Source organism: Plectropomus leopardus, chromosome 17 (assembly GCF_008729295.1).
Source record: "Plectropomus leopardus isolate mb chromosome 17, YSFRI_Pleo_2.0, whole genome shotgun sequence".
Lineage (NCBI taxonomy): Eukaryota > Metazoa > Chordata > Actinopteri > Perciformes > Serranidae > Plectropomus > Plectropomus leopardus.
The window spans coordinates 12,660,778-12,686,149 of record NC_056479.1 but is presented as its reverse complement, the minus strand read 5'-3'; the positions used below and the strand labels follow the sequence as shown (position 1 = coordinate 12,686,149).

The window sequence follows — 25,372 nt, the reverse complement described above, 5'->3', positions numbered from 1 at the left end:
CTGACGTAATGTGGACTGGTCCTTGTGAAACAATGGCAGGCGTCCAGATCTCGTATTACAGTTAAATGGTAAGCTGAAATAGGTTTGTGATAACGTTTGAGAGGAGAAATGTGCACCTCAGTAACAGAATCTTGGTTCATGTTTGATCAGAGCTGCTTAGTTTTACCATTTGATCTCTGTTTTTATGGCCTCCGTTTTCACTATACAGGAAGCAGTGTGGCGCCCACTTTCTGTCTTTAAATCTCGCCATTACATAACAGAGATGTTAAAATACATTTATGGAAAAAGTTTAGGAAACAGGCAGCGCAGGATCATTATCTTGATTCATATTTGATCAGCGCTGCTTAGTGTTACCGTTTGATTGGATTTGGGTCTGAGTTTGAGGGACAGAGAGAGGGGCGGGTGTGTTTCTGGATCAGCCGTGTGACCAACGCGTTGGTGGTGGCTTGGTTGGTGAGCAATATGAAAAGATGGAAATACAACCTGCAGTTCAAGCAACAGGCAAAGAGTCAGCGAAACCTCGCCAAAGGGGGAGGGGGGCCACTCTGACAGCAGCTGCACAGGGCTCACACTTTTGTGCTACGCCTCTGGTGGATGAAGTCACTAGACTGCAAGTTAAAAAAAAAACTGTATATGGCATTGTAGACAATATTATATTTGCAAGATCATGCTGTGAAATTCTATATAGATCTCTGTCACATCAAATATATGAACTGTCTTTTATAAAGCAGCTTTGATGGAAACATCCTTTTATTTCATTACCAGTGACTCTGAGCTCTAGTCAGACCTGAGTCAAATCAGTATGAAAAAGCACAGAAACAAATAAAATAAATAGTACTTTCCAAAGTGTCCAACACTGTGATGTAAAGAAGAATCTCAAAAGAAAATCTGTCTACAGGGCTGGAAATATTTTCACAGGAAATGGACATCTCTGCACTGTCAGAGAGCAGAGCCTGACAACACTTGCAGTGTGCCAAGCTTCAGTATCATCCCACTTCCCATTAGTCATGCTGTATGTGACTCTGTATTAGGTTGTCCCTTCATACGCTCTGAATGAGAGAATGATTACATATTTCTACATGGCTGGCAGTGAAAATTATTAGCATAAGCAGCACTGGTAAATGACTTTCTGTAACAAAGCAAATACCAAACTGACTGTGTAGAACAAACACTGTGGGGCAAACAATAACTTGAGAGAAAACAGCATCGGGCTCTTGAGGAATATCACACTGATGATTCTTGCATAGGTTTACATATTACGGATCCACGGCTGCTACTGTGTTAAGTTTGCAGGATAAAAATCAGCACCGGCAGTATATAATGTGTCTTCGCCTGCAGCTGTGAGCCTCACTGATGCCTCAACAGTGCCACCCTTTGATCAGAGACACTTAGTAAGCCTCTTCTGCATGTCCTATCATCAAAAACACAGTCTGTGAATCTCCAGAAAATGCTAGATTGGACATCTATTGCTCATTTTAGGACGCACATTTGAAAAATAAAAGACAAATATGATCATTTTACTGGCTTTTTGTACATTCTAGAGAGGAAAAATCTCTCCGCTGAATCCTTCCTGCTGGCGTTCGGCTTTAAAGTCTGAACATTCTTGAACACACTTGAGAGTTTCTCCTGCAGTTTATGAGCAAGGATCCCGTCCCAATATTTACAAATCAGAGAGCCCCCTGGCTGTAAGATCCTCTCAGCCAAGTCTATCAAAGACAAACACATTGTGATGAGTTTTTCGTGGTCCATCTCTCGGAAACCGCTGGCGTTGGGCGCCATGTCGCTCAGGATGACGTGAGCCCGGCCATTGGGTAGAAGCTCTTTCAGTTTGGCGTGTGTGACGGGATCAGTGACATCATGACTAGACAGGAAGTGGGCACCGTCCAGAGGTGGTATGTGCAACAGATCAATGCCAACAACTGTACCATGTGGTAACTCTGGATCTAGGATGCAAGAAAACTCGTCAATTGTAATTTTAAAAGGACATATTATGTGTTACTTCAAATATATTTGATGTATCGCAAGCTGACACAGCTATGTAGTTTTGTAAATCCACAGGTGATGAACTTTCCACACAAATAAGAGCTAATTATAATATATCAAAAATACAGTGATGTTTCATCCACCTTATAACTGACCAGTCTGTTAGCCATTACTTCTTCCATTGTAAAAAAAAAAAAAAAAAAAACATCTTCCAGCCTAAATGCATTAAAAGGATCCTGCACTTTCATTTACTGATATTACCTGCATATTATAAAGCTGTAATTTGAAGTTAGACAGGAATGTAGTTGTTGGTTGGATTCAGGGTTGGCTGATTGCACAAAAGCTCACCTCGAACACGAGAGACGGGCTGAATGATTCCATTACTGAAGGTTTGTTCCTCGACCTTAAAGCCTTTCTATGTCCTTTTAAATTCAGTGTTCAACATCAAAGGGATAGTTCTGATTTTTTGAAGCAGGGTTGTATGAGGTACTTGTCCTTCAACAGTGTAGATCAGTGTCCTTTTTTTAAAAAAAAAATTGAAATAATTTAAATTTCTTTGCATCTCAAGTCTTCACTTTTGCTATTTTTAATGAAGATTTTTTTTATTTTAAAATGTTTAGATCATGTAAATAATTTTACCTTTTATATTTTATACTCTTTTATTGTGAATCTGTATCCCTTATTACATTTGTTCATATTCTATTGCTCTGTAAAGCACTTTGAATTGTCCTTTTGTATGAAATGTGCTGAACAGATAAAGCTGCCTTGCCTTTTGTGGACGGAGTTCAGCGGCGAAGAAACTTATTTCATCTAAAAGAGCTCATCTGAAAAACATGGCAATTGTCAAGTTTAAGTGCATGCTACATTAAGAATATTTTCACCACTTTACCTTGCCTTTAGACAGCCGCTTCTGATGAGGAATCAAACTGAAATTTAAACTCATCTACGCTCTCTCTTAAAAGCCACCAGACTCCATTGACAAAAAAAGTAATTTAACATTATTGAAAACAGAAGCTGCCAGTCTAATGCTACCTAGTTACTTTGGTGTTTTAAATGGTTAGTTTGAATCCACCACAACATAAACAAACTACCCACCAAGGCTGAGGTAGATCAGCAGCTCCTGTGTTGAGGGAGGTAAAATTACTGTTCTTGTCAATGGAGTCTGGTGGCTTTAAAGCAATACAACAGCTTTAATTCCCCCCCAGAGAAGGCTGTCTGATGGCAGGTTAAGCGTTGAAAATATTCTAAATACAAGTCAGGTTTAAACTGATACTGTCTTTTTTAGGTGGTTAAAAAGATTTTGATACTTCCCCCATCTACACCACTACTTTGATTCCCTTCCGGGGTGATACTCCTGCCTGGTCGATGAATATGTACCTCATACAACCCCACTTCCAAATATCCGAACATCCCTTTTACTGCATATTAATATAGAATTTACCAAACGTTACTACTATTATATTTATTTCTGCTAACCAAAGAGCTAGTTACCATTAGTTAGTATGAAAATCAACTTGTAAAGATTTAAAAAGGTCTTTCCTATTGGCTATTTCATGTGAATCAAATAAATCAAATAAACGGAGACTGTAGGCTGAATGCCAGGTTGAAAATAATTAAAATCAAAAGTCTGAAATAGTAAAAAATATAGTTAGCAGTTAGGTAAGGAATACTGCATTCATAATACATGGACTAAAACATTAAACACTTGGCACTACCTGTGACATCTATTACATATGTAGGCCATATTATATTCAAAATATCTGATATAAAACTAAAGAAGATCAGTGTGGCTGTTTTACTTGTTCCCTGCATTTATATAATAGTTTAGAGGCTATCCAGACTGCTAACTGCAGTGGAGTTTTATAATGACCAAACTCATAAAATCAGTCAGTCGTTGTACACAATTATTAGTTAAGATTATTAAACATTTTGCACGTTTTCCATCCTTTTATAACTTACAGCGGCTCTAGCCTTTTAAACTCTGATAGTATTTTGTTCCCTAACAGTCCATAAAATCTGACATGCAGTACCACAATAACACAGCATGGACTACATGATTTTAACAGGGATGGGCACTAAATAAAATAATAAAAAGCCATAATACATTTAAAAATGATAAAAATGTTTTCAAAAAATGAATTACAAAATTTGAAAAGAAATGTCCTTATATAATGTCCATGTGTACACCACAAGCTCCTAACATATAAACACTAACTTGATTATCTTGAGTTATCTGTGAAATGGTCTCTGCAGTATTATGTCTTCCCCCACAGATTACTGCAGTCAGACCTTTTGCTCAAAGCATATCCAGAATTGTAGCATTTACCGGGATTGTCTGCTAAATAAAAGCTCATCCTCATCATATCCTCTCTGACAGCTCAACAACACCTGAGGACCACTCCTGTGTGTCTCACTCCTGTGTGTCTCACTCCTGTGTGTCTCACCTGTCCCGGCTGAGTTGACCCTCTGGACAGCCACCTGGCTCCAGGCTCCAGGTGCAGCTCCGCAGTCCACCACACTGAAGCCGGGCTGCAGCAGCCTGAACTTGTCATCTATCTCCAGCAGCTTGAAGGCGCTTCTGCACCGGAAGTTTTGAGCGTGAGAAGCTTTGACATACGGGTCTCTGAGCTGCCGCTGCAGCCAGCGCTGCTCGGCGACACTTTTCCCCTTTAACTTCTTCATCAAACATGTTGTGGAGTGGAGACATCTCCTCTGGAGGGAGAGGAACCACATTGTTTTGGCTGGGCAGGGTCATGTGTAGTGTAAGGTAAACTGCGCCTGCGCGGAAAGCATTTTGTGCCATACTTATATATGTCCTCCTGCTGCAAAACGCTGATATAAATAGTTCCTACCAGGGACAGTCACGTTTCTTTCAGTTCAGAATCACAAATAAAAAACTTTATTAACATAAAAAAAAACCAAACGATTTTTCATGCATTATTCCAGCTATAATTCAATTCTACTACTACTGCTACTGCTAATGATGATGATGATGATGATGATGATGATAATAGTGTAGTAATAGTAATAATAATAAATATTTTTAAAATGTGGGTTGTATACATGTTAAATTTTGAGTAAATTGTTTGAGTTGTGGAGAAGGAGTGGGATAATACAAGTGTGGCCTACATTTCTTCCCACTCCTTTTTGGACGTGCAAATAACACTGCTTACCCGTGTTGAATGTGTATACTGAGACTTTGCTTCATTAATATTGCTAATTTTATTTTTATTATTGCTGTTTTGATTTTACGTGTACAAAACAAATAAAACTAAATTTAACTCAATTACTTTATCAAAGTAATTTTCTATTAGACTTAGTAAAAACATCCGTGGAAACAGGGCACACCTTTCTCCCATTTAAAAAAAAAAAAAATCACTTATGTTAAAATAAAATAAATACAATAAATGATTTAAAATACAATACATAAATAGACAGACAGATAGATAGATAGATAGATAGATAGATAGATAGATAGATAGATAGATAGACAATAGTTTATGTTCGTTTGTTTTTATACATATTATTTTATTGCATTTAACTTTTTAAATGTTCACAATACATTATTTTACATGCTTAAAGTGAGTGGTTTGACTGCAGGACATGCACACAGTCTATGATGTGGACACGTTGTGAGTTTATAGTCGAACATATTTCAAAGTTACACATTTTACTGATCTATAAATCAAATAGATGGGACTCGTGAATCCATTTTGCTGTGGATTGGACCAATCCGTACTCTTACACATCAGCGCACCATGTGACGACGTCTGTGGTGCTGCACGCGGGATTCATTGAACGCGAAGGCTTGTTTTCATACAGAAACTCCTCATTTTTTTTTGTATTTTTTCGGGTCACGGAGCAGAGGTTGGACAGGTGAGGATGTCAAAGCACATCTGAATGAACTCACACAGTACAGAACCGCAGCTAATGTAGTTTCAGGAAGGCTAGTGTTTGCATTGTGTTTATAAACATGTTGCTAACTTCCTGTCGGGCAGGTGAGATGTTGAGCCCCAAGCTGCTAACGCTGGTGCTGGTGGTGCAGCCCGGAAGAGTGCTGCTCGGCATGAAGAAGAGAGGATTTGGGGCTGGGAAGTGGAATGGGTTTGGGGGCAAAGTTCAACCTGGAGAAACCATTGAAGATGCTGCAAGGAGGTAAGTACATCTCACAAGTTGTCTTCAGGAGGCTGTGATGGTCAAAACAAAGCACAAAGGGCCAATAGTTTTGATAAAGCTGAATCAAAACCAACAATAGAAGCTGTATTTTTCCACTCTATGTATAAAATGGGGAAAAAAACAAGTTTGATTAGATTTGATTGATTTCACAATCCATCTTTTTTCAAATCCACAGTGGTCATTATCATATCACAGCACAAATCGTAACTCCTCCAACATGCTTTATTAAAAACAGCACAACAGAAGAGCTGCTTTTGGCTTTTAAAATAGAGCAATGTACACACATTTTTTTGTGTAACAGTATGAATAGGCGAATAAATGAATGTTGAGACCATCAGTCATCAGCAGGAAGTTTGTTCCAAAGCTGAAGGAAGGAAACCCCCGAAGGCAATTAGGCCCAGACCCAAGCTGTTTTCTCTCAAATATAAAAGAGCCCTGCTTCGTATAAAAAAAAAAACTTGAAGGCCAAATAAATCAGTAATACCTCAAGGCTATGTTAGTTACACTTTCAAACAAAAGAACACAGGACCAACTTAGTTCTTTGTGTCAGTAAGAAATGTAAGAAATGCTGTTTATTGTGATTGCTGAGTTGTCTTTTAGCTTACTGGAACAACCAAAGAAAAAGTCCCAGACACACAAAGCAATCTTTTTTCTTTTTTTTTTTTTTTTTTAATCAGCGACCTGCACACTGTGCTGGTACCAAAAAAGTTACTGACATAATACCAAAACATTTTTAATATGGGGCCACTGTAGCTCAGGAGGTAGAGTGGGTTGTCCACGGAAAATTAAAAATTATCTGTAAATCATTGTTCTTGAATGCACCATTTTGGAAGCTTGTTAAAAAATCAATCAGGAGTGAGATCCACTCACTGGATTATGTGTAACTCTCAACCACTTCTCACTGTCTTTATCAACAAATGTAGCTGATCCTTTAGAGAAATAATTTTGTGTCTATATGCGTCGCACACACAAACAGGTCCTGTGCCTAGGAAACACTGATATCATCACTTTTCTTGCGTTGTGTGTGTGTGTGTGTGTGAGTGTGAGAAGTGTACTGTGAGTTTATTTTCTAAAAATACACATGATCAAATATTCATTGGATGTCTTCATTTTTAGAGAACTGCAGGAGGAAAGCGGCCTCACGGTGGATGCTCTCGAGAAGATTGGAAACATCAAATTTGAATTTGTTGGAGAAACGCAGCTGCTTGACGTCCATGTTTTCAGAGCTGACGCTTATAACGGAGAACCATCAGAGTCGGAAGGTATGACTTCCACAGCAGCATGTTGAACTGTGGAGAGAGGAAAGCAGACGGTAAAGGATCAGTCCAGCATGTTTTCTGAGAGTTTTATGTTTATAAGAAAATCATAATAATAGTGGAATAACTGAGGAATGACACAGCTATAACCTCAAAAATTACTTTAAACAGTCACTTACAAAATAGACATGGCACTTGTTACCATGATAACTAAAACTCGTGCACTTTGGATGTACGTAATTCCAAGTAAGTGGAAAAATTACGCAAAAAATCCCTTTTTACTTTTAGTTCCTCTTTATCTCGACTTCCTTTCACGTTATCTCACTGCCAGTTCAGGTTTCATGCCTGTAATAGTTCTGTTTTTTTTCCCTTAAAGTTCCTTAAAGTGAGGCCTTCTGAGAGTCAAAACGATCTTAAGTTCAACTTTTAAACCAAATAGACCACATCAACCCCTCTGAGTAAACTTACTGAAACAATTTTTCAGCAACTTTACCCACAGACATGATTGTTCACAGGGAAAGCACCTCAGTTAAGAGGAGGAATCTAAGAGTCGGCTCTCAGTAGTAAAGTGTAAGAGTCTGTAAACACACAAAGGAAAGAAGAGGCCCTCAGCAGGAGGAATGTAGAGACCTGCACTGATGTGTATTTCCTGAGAGTTTAGTCAAGGTCAGCTGGGTGAAGTGAAGGGACACACAGCAAAGCGCAACACTCAGTGGAAGAGTCTGGAGGTCAGGAGAAGCCAAACAGCCACGGGGTGAAGAGATGGAGGAAAAAGCTTAGATAAAATGTGCTGAAGTTAGTAAAAAAGAGAGAATGTGGAGCTTGTTGCACTGATTTGGCAAGATAGAGAGCATCGGCTGAGACTCGGGGAACAGTATGACTTTAACCCTTTGAAACCTGAGCAAGGGAGAAAGTGATGAGGGAAAAGTTACATGAAAAATACCTGTAAAAAAAAGTGACAAATATTAGCAAGGAATTAGTGAAATGTTACATGAAAATCACCTGAAAATAAGTTTTTTTAAAAAAAACATTATCAAGAAATTAGTGAAAAGTTATCAGAAAATTACCTGAAAATAAGGAGTAAAAGTAAGCAGGAAAGAAGTAAAAGGTTATGGGGAAATTATTTGAAAATAGGCAAAAAAAAAAAAAAAAAAGTAAAAAACAAAAACAAATAAAATAAGCTAAATAAAGATGTAATATATATATATAATATATATATATATATATATATATAGGTATTTCTTTAACATAAGTTAAAATATATAATTATAATTACAGTTTTCTGAACATTTTTCTCTATTTTTTTATAATCTCTAATGATTACAGATGTTTTTGCAATTTGTGGGCCATTTCCTGTTCTCATTATGTTTGGTACCCATGTTTAGGAGAGAAGTCAGACCAGTTTTCTCAGGGACCTGCACTGATCTGTGGTTTAAATGAGGTTAAAATGCTTGTGAAAGGCATCTCAAGATAGCACAAGAAAACTGATGTTGATCCACGCGTCTAAGGGTTTAAGTGTTACGTTCAGATGCAGTCTGAGCAAGTGGTGTAAGAGATCACTTTTTTAAATTCATCCACAGGGCATGATTGCAAAAGTTAGCGACATATGTTTTGACACACTGTAGTTACAGGATAAGCAAAACCTCGGTGGGAGGTATGATTTTTTGTTTTAAGTCAGTAACAGATTAAGCTAGCTGATGAAAAAATAAATGTTGAATTCTAAAGTGGCCTATGAAATATTTTCTCTTTTGTTTTCTAGAAATGCGGCCTCAGTGGTTCGAATATGACAAAATTCCTTTCAGTCAAATGTGGGCTGATGACATCCAGTGGTTCCCACTGATGCTCCAGAAGAAGAAATTTGTCGGATATTTTAAGTTTCAGGGTCACGATGTGATTCTAAGTAGCAAACTGGAGGAAGTGGAGGAACTATGAGACAACCTGCATTCCTGTGGACATTTGCCAGTTTGACAAAAAAAGCATTCACATTCAAATTTCCTCTTTAAATTTAAAAGATATCCCACTTTTCAGCGTTGTTGTTCAGCTTCATTTGTGGGAGGAAACATCAAGACTCTGAGGACTTTAACCATGTCAGCTGTACATGTAGAGGGTTTACATGTAAAATAACCGCTGCTTCTTTTTTTTTAAAGTCTGTTTTCTTTAGCAATATTGCCAGCTGAATATATTCTTTTTTTTTCTAATCACACTTAAATAATTTAAAAATGAATAAATCAAAGCAGCGGTGTACTGACAGAAATATCCATTATGTTATTTTATTTTTCGGGATAAATGATTTAACACAATTCAGCAAGGATTCCTTTCATAAAATATTTACAGCATCTACAGTAATAATAATTTCATTGGATTCCATATTCTGTTCAAACTAACTGGATTCCTGATATATTTTTCTTGCCAAAACAAATGTTTCTTACTGTATGTGCAGTACTACAGCTTCCTCATAAAATAAAAGTTGAACCACGTGCACAAATCCTGATTTGTATGTTGGCATACCACAGTGATTTCGGTGTATTTGAGATGTTAACAGTTGGTGACACTTTGTGAAGTAACATGAACTCATATGTGCCACATTGTCCCTTTGATTTTATTTTGTGAGGAAAATACACGATTAACTGTGTGAACAGACAAAAATGTGCATTGTTTTCATCCGAAATATCTAAAAAAAAAAAAAAAAAAAAAGCAGAAAATCTAATAACATAGGGAAAGTGAATTCAACAATATCCAGATCTGTTTTTTGCCCAGATGCACAAAGGGGCTCATGCAGAAAGCAACATAACAAATTTCACATCTCTTTGCTAATATCCATCATTTGTTTACTTTGTTAGTACCCAATGATTTCTGGAATTCACCAGTTCTCTTATTTTTGCTCTCCTCTGAGGTGAAAGAAAATTTTGCCTGACTCACCAGATGTAGACTGTGACAAAATTCCATTTTGCAACAGCACCGTCGCTGCACCCTGGGCGGAGCCAAAGAGGTTAAAAAGAAGAGAAGTCATTGCATCATATCACTGGGGTACAACACATGCACAGTTAAAGTTGTAATGCTCTGTTGTATATCTGCTGCCATCCAATCTGCATAACCAAGAAGTTCTGTCAAGCCCAGTTCACATTAGGCAGAAAATAGTGTAGCCAAAGAGCACCCGAGTGGACAAAACCCCTTTTTCTTCTAGTGCTGTTTGCTGTAACCCTCCAGCATCACAGCTCACTGTGCATTACTTATGTGTCATACCACATAGCTCCAATGTGGTCTAAGAGCGTGTCCCAACAGCTTTGGTCTTAGCGCTGCCCCAGACGATTGTGATTGGTTTAGAGAAATACAAACAATCCAGGGTGTGTTTTTTTTTAAAAAACAAGAATTATAATGGGTGCTTCCAGAACTTTTCCTAGCAATGACTCAGCACTGTCTGGCTATGTGATATCTTACTAAGACAAAAAGTAAAACATCACGATTTCACAGTCCTTGAAAGTTTGTCCACAAAACATAGGTTTTAAATTTGGTGAAACATAAAAATTGCTTGCATATTCACGTCAAACCGTTTTCCGCTAATTTGAGTCAGTGTGTGTCCGTCTGCTGACACGGCATTTACAGCATCACAGATACTTGCAATAGCTGTCGCTTTGATTTTCCCAGTACTGAAGCTCTCGAAAATCACATTGATTTTGTTTCAAGTTTATTTAACAGAACGTCAGTTTCACTACTGCTTAACTTGTTCTTAAAGTCTTTTTTGGTGGCGCATCTCTGATTCTTGGGTATGTGCCAGAGTATTTTCACACTTCACAACATCTGCACTTACATAGTGTTTAGTGGGGGCGTTACCTACGCTAATTACCATCTGCCCTGTTTGTCTAATTTATGTCAAGTGGAATTCATCACTCAGCATACCTGGGTAAGAGCCCATTTGGATGGTTAGGAACATTTAGTGCATCTGAGGTTAACTTTTCTTGTTTTCAATAGAAAATTAAGAGGAAACTATCAGAAATAACTAAGAGAATGTTTCTGCATGAGGCCCATTATTATACAAATCTTAAAAGTTTTTTTTCTAAACTGTGAAAAAATAGTCTCCTATATATCTATAAAGTGATACAGCAAAAAATCTTCCAGTGACATTAAAGTGGTAAAGGTGGTGATTATTAAATGTTTACATTTTAATTGTGTAGGAATCCTGTTATATGATTTATTGCACATTTATTGCATTTCTTGTATTTTCGTGAATTTATATCATTTATCTTTGGTAGTAAATCAATAGCTTATAGTGTTATTACTGACATTATTGTGCCTCTAGTGACATTTTTAATCAGTATATCTAAAATCTCTGCCCTTTGTAGCACTGTGCACTTTGAGCTCAGGCCTTCCAAAATAGCTTATGAAATAAAACTGGGAGTCAATTTAAGCAGAGAAAGCAAATATTTTGCTCTACATTAAAGTAAACACTTTAAGAGAAATAGCACATTTATCCATAAAAATATAAAGTATGCTGCTACACATCCTTATGAACTAAAATCTGTATCAAAAATACACTGGTCTAAAGTTACTCAGTAAGTTAAAACCTTCATGACTGGAGATTTAAAATAATCCCATCCTTTAATAAAGTCAAACTTTCTGTCCCTCTCAATTTTCCTCCATATTCTTAGTGTATAAAACTTCTTACAAGGTAAAGTTATAAACAGGTGCTGTAGGAAATGAGTTGGAATGCATGAATATGTTGTGCTCCCCGTCTGACACGCTGACTGGTCCCTTGTAAAATAACATTTAGAGGATTTTCCTTCCAACATTATTTCCTCATCAAGCAGAGCATAAAACAACACAGTTATGAGCCCACTGTCTTTTCCAGTTACATGGCTAATGATCAAAACCCTGAAATAAGTCGAGAAGTTGAGAACCAATTTACATTTAAAAAAAAATCCTCTTATTGAATGAGTGTATATGGTGTAATAGAAGACTGTAGACGAAAATAAGTTGGTGTAATCTACATTTTTCTTCAGCTCACAGAGCAAGTTCATTTCCAGTTTGTGATCTTCATCAGCTGCAGTGTTTCTCTCCTGCACCTCGAGTATTTAGGTTTCAGATGGAGGGCTTCAATCCGTTATTTACACCAAAGAGACATCCGAGCTTTGGCTGGAGTTCATTCCACACCGCTCCCATCTGGAATAGAGAGCAAAAACTTCTCTTTACATAGATTTCCATGAAACACAGAATAAACTGCATCAATATATTGCATCAAAATATTGCTTTCAGGAAACATCAAAGGCTACATTCACATTACAAGCAAATGTGGACCAAAACAGATTTTTTTTTGCTCTGATGTGAAACACATTTTTTTTTCTTTTTAGAGTAATAGACACAAAAATACATTTTTGTCCGATTAGATAATGGCTACTTTAATAATGGAATATCCAATCATTAGCTATGTGACCACTGTGAGAGCAGTCATAATGGCATTCATTTGTTTTCCCATACATGCATGGTTTTTCTATGTCAAAAATCGCTTAACATTAGCATCTTTTACACTGCACAACAACGACAAAATGCTTACACCCACTAGCATCTGGCTTTTTAACTTAATGGGAAAGATAACCATCTAATTCAGATGCAGTAGTCTAATGCAGTAGTCACGGTTATTTGTCACCTTCGACTTCGTTCTGCATGATAATTAGTCATGTGCTTCTGTTTGAGAGAGCGCTGTCTGAGACATGGCCCTTAAGGACAGTGAGCAGTCCCATCTTTAACTTATGACAAATTGTTATCCGTCCTCCGCAGCAAATCATGCAGGAGATGAACGTTTGCAAGGCTATGTCATTCATTTGTGACGTTATTTGTAGCATATGAAGCGTTTCAGGGCATAGATATGTGCACACTGATGCCAGATAGAGGAATTTCAATGTATATAAATATGTACTGCCAATGTACTTTATTTGATTTTAAAACAGGCAAAGGTAAATGATTCACTTGCCCCTGTGTGAAAAATGTAAACCCACTCAAATCCTGATACCATCCATCATTATTAGTTCTTTCGTTGGTCTTTAAAAGCCAATTTAAAACTGATTTGACCCCTCTGGAGGGTCTGTAGAAAAATGATTTCCGCACAGGCAGCCTCACCTCTCTGTGTCCTTGGACCTGGGAGTTAACGAAAGCCCCCAGAATGTGGGATGTGATTGGAAGGTAGATGAAGATGAGCTGCGTCTCTTGATGAAGGCAGAACAGGGAGAAGTAGTTACGCAGCTCCATGGTCTGAATGGCGTTTTCTTGCTATTAACAGAATAATGAACAAAAAATTAATTGGGGAGTTGTCACCACTTATCTTATGATTATACTATTTTTCTGTGGGGAAATTTCCCGACAATGATACTAGAGATGAGGCTGATAAAGCGCTCCTCAAACAATGAGATGCCCGTAAATCATGTCATTACATTTTAATTGGCTTTAGATTTGATTAACAAGTGAACTGTTGCTTAACCCTGTTCAACACCGACTCAATCACAGTTACTGACACCAACACTGGTGTGTTTGAGGGGTGTAAATCACAATACAATATAATATTAATGTATGTGATATTTGCTGATATCTTTAAATCTGACATGCTAAACTAAGATGGTAAACATGGTGGACATTATATGCACTAGCATGTTAGCATTTTTATTGTGAGCATGCATGCTGACAATTGCAATTTGGCAAAAGCACCTCTGTGGCAAGTTTTTCTGCCAGAAAGGGAAATCTTAAGGTTAGGAGAAAAGCCGTCATTTGGGTTAAAATGAATGGATTTCTCTCAGAAAGGGCTTTAGGGGTGGATGGATGTGCATCTTTGTACATAAGTACAGTGTCATAGAGCTGCTAGCATGACTGTAGTTTTGTTTAGAGATGGTTAGAAATGACCCACTTTCTTGTGAATACTGTAGCACATCTATTTGTGGATATTGTGTCATCCCATAGTGGTTGAACAAAAGTTTTTTTTGTAAATCAATATGAAAATTGTGGCAGTCACTGGACCCACATCTATAATTTAATATTGAAATATCAACCCAGTAATCATTTTTCTAACTGCTTTGCAGCCTGAATCAGATTTGTGTCAGCTTTTATTTGATAAGTTTTCCTTAAAAAAAAAAAAAAAAAAAACGCTGCTCATTTCAGACAGTGTATCAGACACCCTTAATTTAAAAAGGACTTACAGTAAATGTTCCCATGACATTTCAGAGAGCTATTTGATTCTGTATATTTATGTGTTTCCTGTAAAAACAGGAAGCTGGGGGGGGGGGGACTTTTCAGGGATATTAACTGGCATTTGGCAGTAACCAATGGTGCTAAATGTGCATTTCATGTGCAAATTTCAGATTGACAGTAGTAACCAGCTCAAAATGGAGAGCAGCCATGAGAACAGCCTGCTCTCTTATCAAGGACTTCTCACAACCACCATTGCCTATGCTTGCGGATTTTACCAACAAATCAGACAGGGATGAAATGAAGGAACAAGACGAGACAATACATGTTGACGCTGAGATCTGAAGCCGGCAGTGGTGCTGGTAAACGAGAAACACAGGCTCATCCCTGCATTGGGGTTGCTGCATCCCAGTGACAGTTAAAGTGTTTAATTGCAAACAAAATTATTGTACCCGCAAGATTATGGGATGAGTCATTAGAATTATTAAAAATACCATTAGTAATGCCAACTTATTCATCATTGTTGAGCCAGATACAGGCATATCGGAGACGATCAGCAAAAGACACATCTGTGAAAAAAGGTCTAATTTGGTTTCGTGGGAAATTTAAGTCTTAAATAAATGTATCACAGTTGAAAACAGGGTGTGTCAACTGACCATTACAGTTCGATGGTACATTTGCAAAAAATCTGCCAACTGCCATTCCTTTAATTTATGACTTAATTTGCCAAACACTGAAAACCACACTGACTAAAAGGAACTACAGTCACAAGACGTAAGTTGACCAGTGCTGTCACCTGATATTGAACCTAATGTGGCTTTGTGTAAACTGGAGGTTTGGTTCACTCAAAGCTCTTAATCAGCAAGTTCTAATATTGTATCTGCCACGTTACACTGAATATTTCTAGAAAAGAAATGAAGGTTGTGTGAAAATTCTCTGACACAAACTCTATAAAAAGCTCTCAAAATATCTCACTTTTGCTTATACCCAGTGAATGCCATTTAACCATTTAATATATGCATGAGGGTATTGAGTAGTGCTGAATTTAAGAACTGGCTGATGAAGTGTCAAAAGATTTGTCCTTGTTGCATTTCAGTATAAACAATAGATACTTTCAGGTAAATTTTGCATTTTCTTTATCAAATAATAAACTAAAATGGTCCGCTATCAACCAGGACACATCCTAAAAATGCTAAAAGAGAGAAACCCAAAGAGATTGACCACCTGAACAATTCGGGACTCCAGCTGCTCCACAGACGCCTGCTCTTTGGGCTGCACTGTGGCGCTCATCATCTGCCTCTTCATCATACCGTACTTGTGCAGAGCTCTCTGGTGCTCGTGGAGAACGCCTTTCTCATGGCGCTCGCAGAGATCCTGGAGAACAATCACAAGTCATCTAGAGCTCTTCTAATTGGCCTCAAAATGGCATCGTAAAATAACAGTAATACATAACAGCCAAGGACGAAAGGAGAATTGTTGAGATGAAATTGAATTGAAATTACCATACATAAGCTAGGTTAAATGACAACAAAGGGAAATTTTATAGGTTTAGGGTCGTTTTTTGAATTATATAAAAGATGGAAATAGGTGCCTATAACATGACATAACATAAAATGATTAATATCAATCAAAAGCTGAGGATATATGGGAAACTGCATCTAGTATATAACTACTGATGATGTGCTTTATGTTATGTTTATGTGCTGTATGTATATGTATACATGCTATATGTATGTTGTTGCTGCTCTTTGTTTTTGTTGTTTCTTTTGGGGGTTTTTTTGAAGATGGTTGTATTGTTTATATTGAAGGTTTTTTTTCTTTATATGACATTTGAGTAATCCAAAAACATCAATAAAAACCTTACCAACAAAAGAAATTACCATACATATTTCTATGAATAGATCAGGCAGAGACTATCGAAAATGCCACTCTATCTGCCCACCACTCCCCTTCTTTAATTTCTGCTGACCTCCCACTAGTAAGACCTACATCTCTAACTGAGATAGACTGGTTGGGTGCATTGTTGTAAAAATGAATTACTACATCATTTAGTTACTAACTGAACCCTGATTTCCTGTAAATACACAGCCCGCGGTCAGAAAGCAGGAGAGTGATTTTACCGCCTTGATGGATGAAAACAGTTTTGCAGAGCTTCATAAAGAGAGCATCATTGGATTGCGAGGTGAAATGTGCAAACATCAAAACAAATCACCCGTCCCTGGAGGTGGACTCAAGTTAAATGAGCACAGCAAAGTGAAACTAACTCACTCTGTACGACTGCAGCAGATCCAGGAAAAGATTCAGTTTTTCCACAACATCATCCTCTTCCCGCCTGCCCTGAGGACGTAAGCAAAACAACATTTATTACCCAGTGCCAGTTTTTGGACAAGCGCAGCAGAGCAGGTGGTGGGAATGAAGGACTGAGGGCTGTACCTGCTGAGCAGCTTTGTCAGACAGCACGGCGAACTCCACAGACAGACTCTTCAGAGACTGACGCAGGGTCCCCCAGGTGCTTTGTGAGGAGGCCAAAGAGGGAAGAGACGAAGCATCTGAGCCCAGCGTACTGTCGAAAAACAGCGTTATTACAGAGCCAGGATGTAACATTGCGACCTCTTCGCTGCCAAACTCATTTCAAACTAACAGCCATGAAGAGACACAACAACACGGAGGATTTGGAATCTTATTAACATTTGTTTTCACAGTCCAAAACCTCTGGATGCTACAGAGAAACTAACTCTACACCCATAATAATGAAATACCTGAGCTCTCTGCCAAACAGGAGAAGATCAGTTGCATTTTCCTTAGAGCGCTCTGCCATTTTCTCAGCTCTGTCCCGCAGCTTCTGGAAGCTGTTGTGAATATTTCTAATCAGCTCTCTGCTTGTTGCGAACTGAGCCTGAATGTCAGCGGGGAGATATTCCTACAAAACGAATCAAACAAAAGTTTACATTTTAACTGCAGGAAATTGTTTCTGCAGCAGTAGGATTTTTTTTTCATCGTACATATGTGACAAACCTTCGCCTGGGTTGCAATTCTGTTAGTCATGAACTCATCACCCGTTTTCTTGTAAGCCTCACGCAGCTTAGTCTGAACATCCTGTTTGGGAATACGGGTGAGGAGCGTGTAAGTGGAAAAAAAAGACACTAGGTAACTGGAACAGGATGCATTTCACTGTCAGGTCATTATGATGATAATGCTCATTGTGTAACAGCTGGTGACACAGCAGGAGGCGGCGAGTTACAAAAACACTACATACGGAGCCGCTAAAGGTGAGGAAGGTCTTGACCAGCTCGTCCTCCGAGAAGAAGGGATGCCGTGCCACCAGGTTAATGAATCTGCCAAGAGCACGTCTTCTCCCTTCAATGAAGTCACGCTCAGAGACAGAGGTGAGAACTGTGGACAGATGCCAAAGAAAACACCGTGAGGACACATTAAGCACTTTGACCAGGAGTGTTACGGGGTAGATGGTTAGCAGAAAGGTTGTATTACTTTAAAGGGACACTTCACCCCAAAATACAAAATAAATATTTTTCCTCGTACCTGTGGTGCTATTTATTAATCTGTTTTCATGTGAATTGCTGGGTGTTGGAGATATTGTCAGTAGAGATGTCTGCTTTCTCTCCAACATAATGGAAGTAGACAGCACTCGGCTTGTGGTGCTCAAAGCGCCAAAATAAATACATCTGAAAAACTCAACAGCAATGTCTTTTTCCAGAAACCATGACCCGGTTACTCAAGATAACCCACAGATGTTGTTGTGAGCAGTTTTATATAGGAACTATTTTCTTTTTATTGAACTATCCACAATGTGTCTTTCTGGAAAGAGACATTACTGTTGAGTTTTTTTAAATGTGTATTTTTTGGCACTTTGAGCACCACAAGCCGAGTGCCATCTAGACATCTGACGTTTAGGGTTTTTCATTTTTAGATGAACTGTTCCTTTTGAAAAATAGAAATACCAAAGGAGAACTCCACGAGTTTGTCTTTTCACTGGTCCTAGGTGGAACTATGTAAAAAGAAGGTGTATAAAGCCTTTTGTGGTTCTAGTGGGAGCTGCACGAAATTGAATAAATTGCCTTAAGTTATCACATTTGAGTCAGCATCAGTTAACACTTAAGATTACATGATTAAAAATGCAAACTTTCTGGCGGTGTGGAGTTAGAATTAAGCAACCTCTTGAGTCCGTGCCTCTTCTACACCTGACTTCTTGAGGCTACATTAGCTGCCACTAAAATAATACACTGAATCTCAAACCAAACTATCATAGGTCAGATTGTATTGTAGGAAATGTACACTTCCTTCGTTTGACAAGGAAGAAGAATACATAGAACTAAAAAATATATATCTCTTGTTCTTTCGGCTGCATCTTTTTTAATACTTTTTTAACTGTCCTGCATGAGTCCAACAGTGTTAAATTGGTTAAGTACACTTTCAATGTAGTGCATGAAAATTTGCTTGCTTCTCAATTCCTCCGCACTGATTACTGAAAAAAAGGAATAATGAAGGAGATCTTGAGCTACATTTATCACTAATATGAGACCAAAAGTTCATTTTATGCTGTATCTTTTTGACATATTCTGTACTTGATGAAGATCTGTTATTGACACATTGTTTAATTCGGCTAGATGTTTTGCAAACATTCACCAGTGTGTCTGTGTGTGTGTGTGTGTGTGTGTGTGTGTGTGTGTGTGTGCTGACAAAATTATCATTCAGAAGCAACAATATGTTATTGTGAACTGAAATAGGCTCATTTTACGCATCAGTAGTTTCTTTGTTTCTTTCAGGCAATATTTTTGATGAATTGCAATTACAGTGTTTGAAACAATAGAGCCTACGGGGATTACAGCTTGTATTAAAATGTAACATTTATTCTTTATCAAACAAAAACCAAACAAAAGTCACCAGGAGCACCTGGGTATTTAAAGCTGACCTTTCAGTTAAGCATATAAGCCCAAATTCAAACAATGCTCAGGAAACAATAATGAGTTCGGAAGGAAAGATGGAGGAAATGCAGAAAGAAAGAAATACAATGCTGACTGTGTAGGTGTTCAGACAGAATAACATACCTCCCTTTAGCATTCTTTTAGGTGGCAGTGCTGGCACCACTCTGTAGGCGAATCTCTGAAGCAAAACCTCATGGAAGACATCAAAATCACTATAGCGCCGGTAAACTGATATTTTATAACGCTAGAAAACAAAAAGCAGAGACAGAAAATGATGAGAAAATGGAAAAGAGCACGCAACATTTAGGATTCCTACAGCTTAAGACTAGTTGAATTTAAGTCTTTTTAGGACTTTTAATGCCACTTGGAATGAAATTTAAGATCATTTTTTACAATAACAAAAATTTAAGAAAAAAAAAGAAATATGAACCCACATCAATCACTTAGGGTTAGGAGGAACAAATTTTAACCAAATGTTTATGGTAACATAAACACGTTTTGGTTCAAGTTAAAAAGTTGGATAATCTACTTAAAATACCAAAAAAAAAAAAAAAAAAAGCTTCTACACACGGAAAACATGTATTATTATGTAAGTATCCATTTGGTTTGCCTTGGAAAAAAAACCAAAAAACTTTTGTTTTCGTCATTTGATTGGATGTGGTATATGTGTTGTTGGTTACTCTATCCTTATCTGCATGATGGTTATTCGTGAGGCAATCCATTAATTATTTGAAAGTTAATTATCACCAATTATTTTGAGATTTTACAATGCAAAATTCAGAGAAGACAATTAATTTAATTGTTTGTTTTTTGGTTGTTTTTTTTTTTTTAGCATTTTAAAGACTTCTGACATCAATTTAAGACATTTTAATACCAATTAAAGCCTTATTTTTGCATTAATGTTTTTAATGCCTTTTAAGACTTTTTAAGGATCTGCGGGAATCCTGAACATTTAATTTTCTGTTGTAAATGTAGTTACATGGCTTATAAAGAGAGTAAAAGTAATTTGTCCCCAGTGTCTTCACAGAAAGGTTAAGACAAACATGAAGAATACTGCACTTGTTGAGGTTCCTTTAACACAATTATTTGCATGCACTGAGATTAATGGGGTCCCTTGCCTGGCTGGTGACCTGGTACTCCACATGTTTGAGGAACAAGCCCTTCTTCTCAGGTATGAGCTCCACCTGGACTGTGTCTCTGATCAGCAGCTTGTCCAGCGTCTGAGACATTGTCAGAACATCCTCCTGAGCCGGCTGCATCCTCAGCGCGTTCAGGTCCCTCGGCTCCCCAAGCTGAGGTTTAGGTAACTCTGTCAAGCACACAACCAGCATCAGCTTCTAATATTTGTCTTTTATTGTAAAATCAACAAATCTAAAATAAAATGAATTTCCTAACTGTGAGGAATGCTGGTGTTAAAACCACATTTCTTTTCTCAGCAGATTACTACGTGTCTCACTATGTTTGTCTTTAGCCAGCACAGTATTGTGCATGGTGCCTGTTATTCATCCCTTTTCTGCACATTCCAAGAAGGTTAGGAATTGAATGTAATGTACTGCGACAAATGCAGAAAACTTGTTCTTGCACAGATGAGGAAGTGGCATGCAGCTAGCTGCCATACTGGCCACACCTGAAATAACAGAGAGAGCCTTAAATAATCACAGAAGGTTGGGAATGCATCGAAGTCAAGCCAGCATAATGGCTACCTCTATGAAAACCATGAAACTTCCCCCTATCATCTTCCCACTGTGGGACTATAGTGAAAGAATGCAACACTTAAACATAGCTAAGGCTTCTCTACCAAAATAAAAGAGAAAGAAATAGATGAATTAAATCAAAATTCTGGCTTCTGTTGTGAATGAAACTGAAAGTATGACCTGGTATTTTTGCACAATACTTTTTGTATAAATATTTTCAAATGTCCCCATTATTATGATATTAGATCTAACTTAGAACAATAGTTGGATTTATCCCAGCTAGCTTATGTTAGGAATGAAACCTTGAGTCTAGTGAGCCAATAAAAGAGTGAAATTTGCCCTGTGCAGATGAAATGTCTCCCAGCAGGGGAATAACTGAGGTTGTCTTCAGACACACAGAGGAATCATCAAGCTACTCATTAAGCAAAAGCTTTACTGCTCCGCTGTCGCTGTCACCTACCTTGTATGCAGTTCTCCAAGAGTTTGGGGCTTGGTTGCTTTCCTTGCTGAGCAAGAGCAATCAAGGCAAGCGCTTTATAGAGTGACAACTTGCTCAGAGATCCATCTGTAGTGTCAACATGCTCAGCAATCTGAGGGGGGAAAAGACAATATGACATGAAGGTTGACGCTTTTCAGTCCAAGATTCAAGTTCAACTTTGGTTTACAGCCCTATACGCAAATAAAGAACTCACAAGACGCAAAAGTGATGATGTGTGGTCAGGAAAAGGGAAATTCTACTGAACCATGACAGACGTGACACACTCAGAGCTATTTCATAACACTCCTGGGTTGTAGTATGTTGCTTATATTTTTTAAACATCTGACAGATGGCCAATGATGTAAAGCCTATGTCTTTATCAGTGTGCTAGCCAACACAAAACTTGAACCAATTTCCTGTTTACATTACACATATATTTATGTGTTTATATAATATATATATTATCTGTATTGCTTAATGTAAATTCACAACATAGTCTTATCAGGATGAAACAAATATGAGCACAAGGATATCATCTATTCAAGTGTTTAAAGAGGAACTGCACCCATTTTCAAAATTCATACATGTTATTCCTATGGTCTACGACAGTCCAAAAATATTGTATAAATCCAAATCCAAAAACTAGAGTGCTGAAACTCAAACTGAGATGTCATAAAGCGTGGAGCTGCTCCACAGACAATGAATTGGGAAAAATGTTATGGATGATGGTGAGAGCACTCAGGGGAAAGTCCTAAAACAGAATCAGCGTGACATGGTGCCAACACTTTCAGGTTGACAACTGTTTCGAACAGCAGAGTTTGCCAACATATTTACTGGCACAGAAGCTGAGCAATGTAAGCTACTGCTGTGGCTGCGGGAAAACATATTTTAGCCACCAAGATTTATGATTGTCGCCATATGGTGTGTTTTTACCTTTTTACTTCTCTATTTCTATGTATAAAAATTGTAAATTGTTACATAAATTCATGTTTGGAGTTTATGCCATCACACTGCACAAGGGGTAAGTGGCTGATTGCAAACTCACAGCCACTCCTCCCTATAGGGGTTTCGCTTTGTCACAAAACTGTTTGCCTTATCAAGGTTTTTTGTACCGAAACGCCACATTAACATAATGATTTTTGCAAGTTTGATAGTGTTGGAATTCAGCTCTATGTTGTGTTCAGCCTCCTACAAAAGTCAGTATCAATGTAAGTGTACGCTATATTTGGAATATTTTCACCATTTTATCTTTAACACAAACCATTTGAGGCCGCCGTAGACCAGCAACCTTCCGTGTTCTAAAATGTCTGTTTCTTGTCAAAGGAGTCTGATGGCTTTAAGATAACACCTTCAGTTCCCTGTCAGAAACGGCTGTATGATGACAAGGTAAGCAGTGAAAATATTCCAAATATAGCGTACATAAAATGGTATAGTTTGGGGGGGGGGGGTTTTGTGCGGGTAAAAATTAACCAAATGAGGCAGCGCTTGCTCAGTGCCGTTTCACTTTATGTACAAGAAGCATGGGAGTTAGTACCTAGAAGTTATTGTGAAAAATAAAACATTGGGATTAGGTCTATATGGATACATTTTCTGTTTCAGAACTGAAAATACTACAATAGAATTATTTGGATATAAAAAGGAAAACATATATTTTGTGAGTCCACAATGTCGGACTCCCATTCATTGTCTTACTTAACACAAGTTTGAGTCTCTGGATTTTTGGCTTTGAGCGAGAGGAGCTCATTTTCACAACATAGACAAAACCTGTCAAGGTGATGGAATGAATATAGTGGAACTCTTAATTCAGGTGTTGTTCCCCTTTAACTCTTAATTCATTCATTTGATTGGAACAACATGAGCCTCTGCCATTTTAAAGTTACCAATCAGTGATAGTTTAATATTCCAGCATCTTTTTTTAACCAAGTCTTTAAGAGCCAATAAGTGGATATAAGAGTATGTGGATGCATAGATGGGATACACATGGTATATGTAGAAAGCTGTGCCAGGTAAAAGACAAGAGGCCAAAAATGACACCTGTTAGAAAATGTTATTTACTGTTGCTTATGGTGGGTGCCTCTGTATCATTATTTTTTTATAGACTGCTGCAGCCTCTTGACGATTAAAGTGTGAGCCCCTCACCTGGCCTAAAACCGTCTTGGAGAGATCGGTCCTTTGGAGCAACCGCTGAAAAACTTCAACCTGCACTTTTTCATCTGTCCTACAGCGGATGGCCTCATACACGTCCCTGTAATAGGCAGGAACTGAGCCTAAAGGGGGAACAACACCTACATATAGCATCACAACTACAAGCATAAGAAATGTTTAATAAGCAGCATACCTCTACTGAAAAATCACAGCAATACCTCACTTTAAATCAGCTGTACTCAATTTATGGTGATTTTATTACCTTTGATGCTCACTTTATTTCCCATCATATGACTTTATATGATCCCTACACAGATTGTACAGTTTTGCTCTGATAGTGTCAATATATCAAAAGCATGATCGATCTTATCATAGCTTTGCAGTTGGATCAAATGCTGATATGAAATCTGAGTTTACACTGCTAATGTACTGTAACCGACTGACTTTCACGTGGCAGGAAAAAGCATCAAAACTTTGATATACCCATATCACCCTAACAGCATATTAGTGTTACTGTAGCTCATCGTATATCAAGAAAACATTAACAGGCGAGTCCAAATCGGATCAGCCACTCACGGTTTTTTTTAAGTTGAAGTAACTTCATTTTGAGATCTTAATGTACCCAAAAGTTCTCATTGGTCAGTTCACATCGCGACTTCACCGAGCACACGCATCCACGTTTTAAAACATCCAATACAGTATTTTTTTAAGTCGTTTGACAGCGCAATCCCAAACAAAGCAGCAAATTGATCAACGATATGGCAACATTGTGTTCAGAGGCGTAGAGAAAGTTTTCGCACTGTACCTTCATTGATCTCTCCTGCCATGGTACTGACTGTCATGTGAGCGCAAGAGCACCTCCATGTGATTTCCTGCAGAAAAGAAAAAACAAGTAATTTATTTCTTAAAGTTGTAGCGAGCGCTGGTTAAAGTCCAAGAGTGCAGGAGAGCGATATAAACTGACGCCTACATGCGCTGACAGTTACGAGCATGTCACGTCCTGCAGAAATCCAAAAATTTAAGTTTAAAGTGAGTAAGGAAGCGCTTGCTTTTGTATCAGATCAGCTCAATCGGCAGCTCTTTTAATGCAATTTACTTTTCACGTAGTAGCCTGGGAACTGATGTCTCATTAAAACCTGTTTATTTCCCGGTTTCACTTGTCAAAAAATGTGGTTTAATTTTCTGGTCCTCATTCTAAAAACACGACTAAATTGCCAAACTGACGCTGCTTTCAAGGACACCTCGTAAGTTTCAGCTTCTATATGTACAATAGGCTACTTAAAAGAAATCATTATTTGAGTATTTGGCAGTTGTGGAAAGTAACTAAGTACTGTTGTAATGTTGTATTTTTCTTAATTTTATGTATTTTACACGCTAATTATTTTTTGCTTTATTTTCTATTAATTATTATCTCAATGGATTTTATTTTCCATCTTGTGTCGTGCATTCTATTTTTATCTTTTTTTCTTACTTTTACTAGTATTATCAGGTGGGTTTCATGCAGTCCATGTATTCTATTCTGATCTTATC

At 37.8% G+C, this 25,372-nt stretch overlaps 3 protein-coding genes across 5 annotated transcripts; 1 reads left to right on the top strand and 2 right to left on the bottom strand.

The window, feature by feature from the left end:
* Positions 1 to 904: 904 nt before the first annotated feature.
* mrm2 (mitochondrial rRNA methyltransferase 2) lies at positions 905 to 4,740 on the bottom strand. Its single transcript, XM_042505613.1, has 2 exons — positions 4,428 to 4,740; positions 905 to 1,943 (listed from the first exon to the last, which is right to left on the bottom strand). Exons 1-2 carry the CDS (start codon positions 4,714 to 4,716, stop codon positions 1,513 to 1,515), a joined length of 720 nt encoding a protein of 239 aa, XP_042361547.1. The 5' UTR covers positions 4,717 to 4,740; the 3' UTR covers positions 905 to 1,512.
* Positions 4,741 to 5,685: 945 nt separating this feature from the next.
* nudt1 (nudix (nucleoside diphosphate linked moiety X)-type motif 1) lies at positions 5,686 to 9,900 on the top strand. The gene is made up of 4 exons (XM_042504693.1): positions 5,686 to 5,859; positions 5,982 to 6,138; positions 7,276 to 7,421; positions 9,175 to 9,900. The coding sequence occupies exons 2-4, from the start codon at positions 5,987 to 5,989 to the stop codon at positions 9,345 to 9,347; spliced, it is 471 nt and encodes a 156-aa protein (XP_042360627.1). The 5' UTR covers positions 5,686 to 5,859; positions 5,982 to 5,986; the 3' UTR covers positions 9,348 to 9,900.
* A 2,082-nt stretch (positions 9,901 to 11,982) lies between these two features.
* On the bottom strand, positions 11,983 to 25,021 carry snx8a (sorting nexin 8a). 3 transcript variants are annotated; one of them, XM_042504691.1, is made up of 14 exons: positions 24,813 to 25,021; positions 24,648 to 24,714; positions 23,837 to 23,964; positions 21,680 to 21,809; positions 20,644 to 20,834; positions 19,649 to 19,769; positions 17,839 to 17,975; positions 17,598 to 17,678; positions 17,342 to 17,502; positions 17,016 to 17,145; positions 16,851 to 16,919; positions 15,807 to 15,956; positions 13,527 to 13,676; positions 11,983 to 12,572 (listed from the first exon to the last, which is right to left on the bottom strand). In XM_042504691.1, exons 2-14 carry the CDS (start codon positions 24,682 to 24,684, stop codon positions 12,492 to 12,494), a joined length of 1,566 nt encoding a protein of 521 aa, XP_042360625.1. In that variant the 5' UTR covers positions 24,685 to 24,714; positions 24,813 to 25,021; the 3' UTR covers positions 11,983 to 12,491. The 3 variants fall into 3 exon arrangements, with proteins under 3 accessions (XP_042360625.1, XP_042360626.1, XP_042360624.1); XM_042504692.1 differs by lacking the exon at positions 23,837 to 23,964; XM_042504690.1 differs by lacking the exon at positions 24,813 to 25,021 and having other exon boundaries at positions 24,648 to 24,804.
* Between the last annotated feature and the right edge of the window lie 351 nt (positions 25,022 to 25,372).

Bases quoted from the DNA above. Each gene is read 5' to 3' on its own strand.
- nudt1 (XM_042504693.1), top strand. From the start codon at position 5,987: ATGTTGAGCCCCAAGCTGCTAACGCTGGTGCTGGTGGTGCAGCCCGGA. The intron at 6,139-7,275 runs GTAAGTACATCT...CTTCATTTTTAG, and splicing joins ATTGAAGATGCTGCAAGGAG to AGAACTGCAGGAGGAAAGCG. The intron at 7,422-9,174 runs GTATGACTTCCA...TTTGTTTTCTAG, and splicing joins AGAACCATCAGAGTCGGAAG to AAATGCGGCCTCAGTGGTTC.
- mrm2 (XM_042505613.1), bottom strand. From the start codon at position 4,716: ATGTGGTTCCTCTCCCTCCAGAGGAGATGTCTCCACTCCACAACATGT. The intron at 1,944-4,427 runs GTGAGACACACA...CTTGCATCCTAG, and splicing joins GGTCAACTCAGCCGGGACAG to ATCCAGAGTTACCACATGGT.
- snx8a (XM_042504691.1), bottom strand. From the start codon at position 24,684: ATGACAGTCAGTACCATGGCAGGAGAGATCAATGAAG. The intron at 17,976-19,648 runs GTATGTTATTCT...ATCTGTCCACAG, and splicing joins TAAAAGAATGCTAAAGGGAG to TTCTCACCTCTGTCTCTGAG. The intron at 17,679-17,838 runs GTATGTAGTGTT...ATTCCCAAACAG, and splicing joins TCCTCACCTTTAGCGGCTCC to GATGTTCAGACTAAGCTGCG.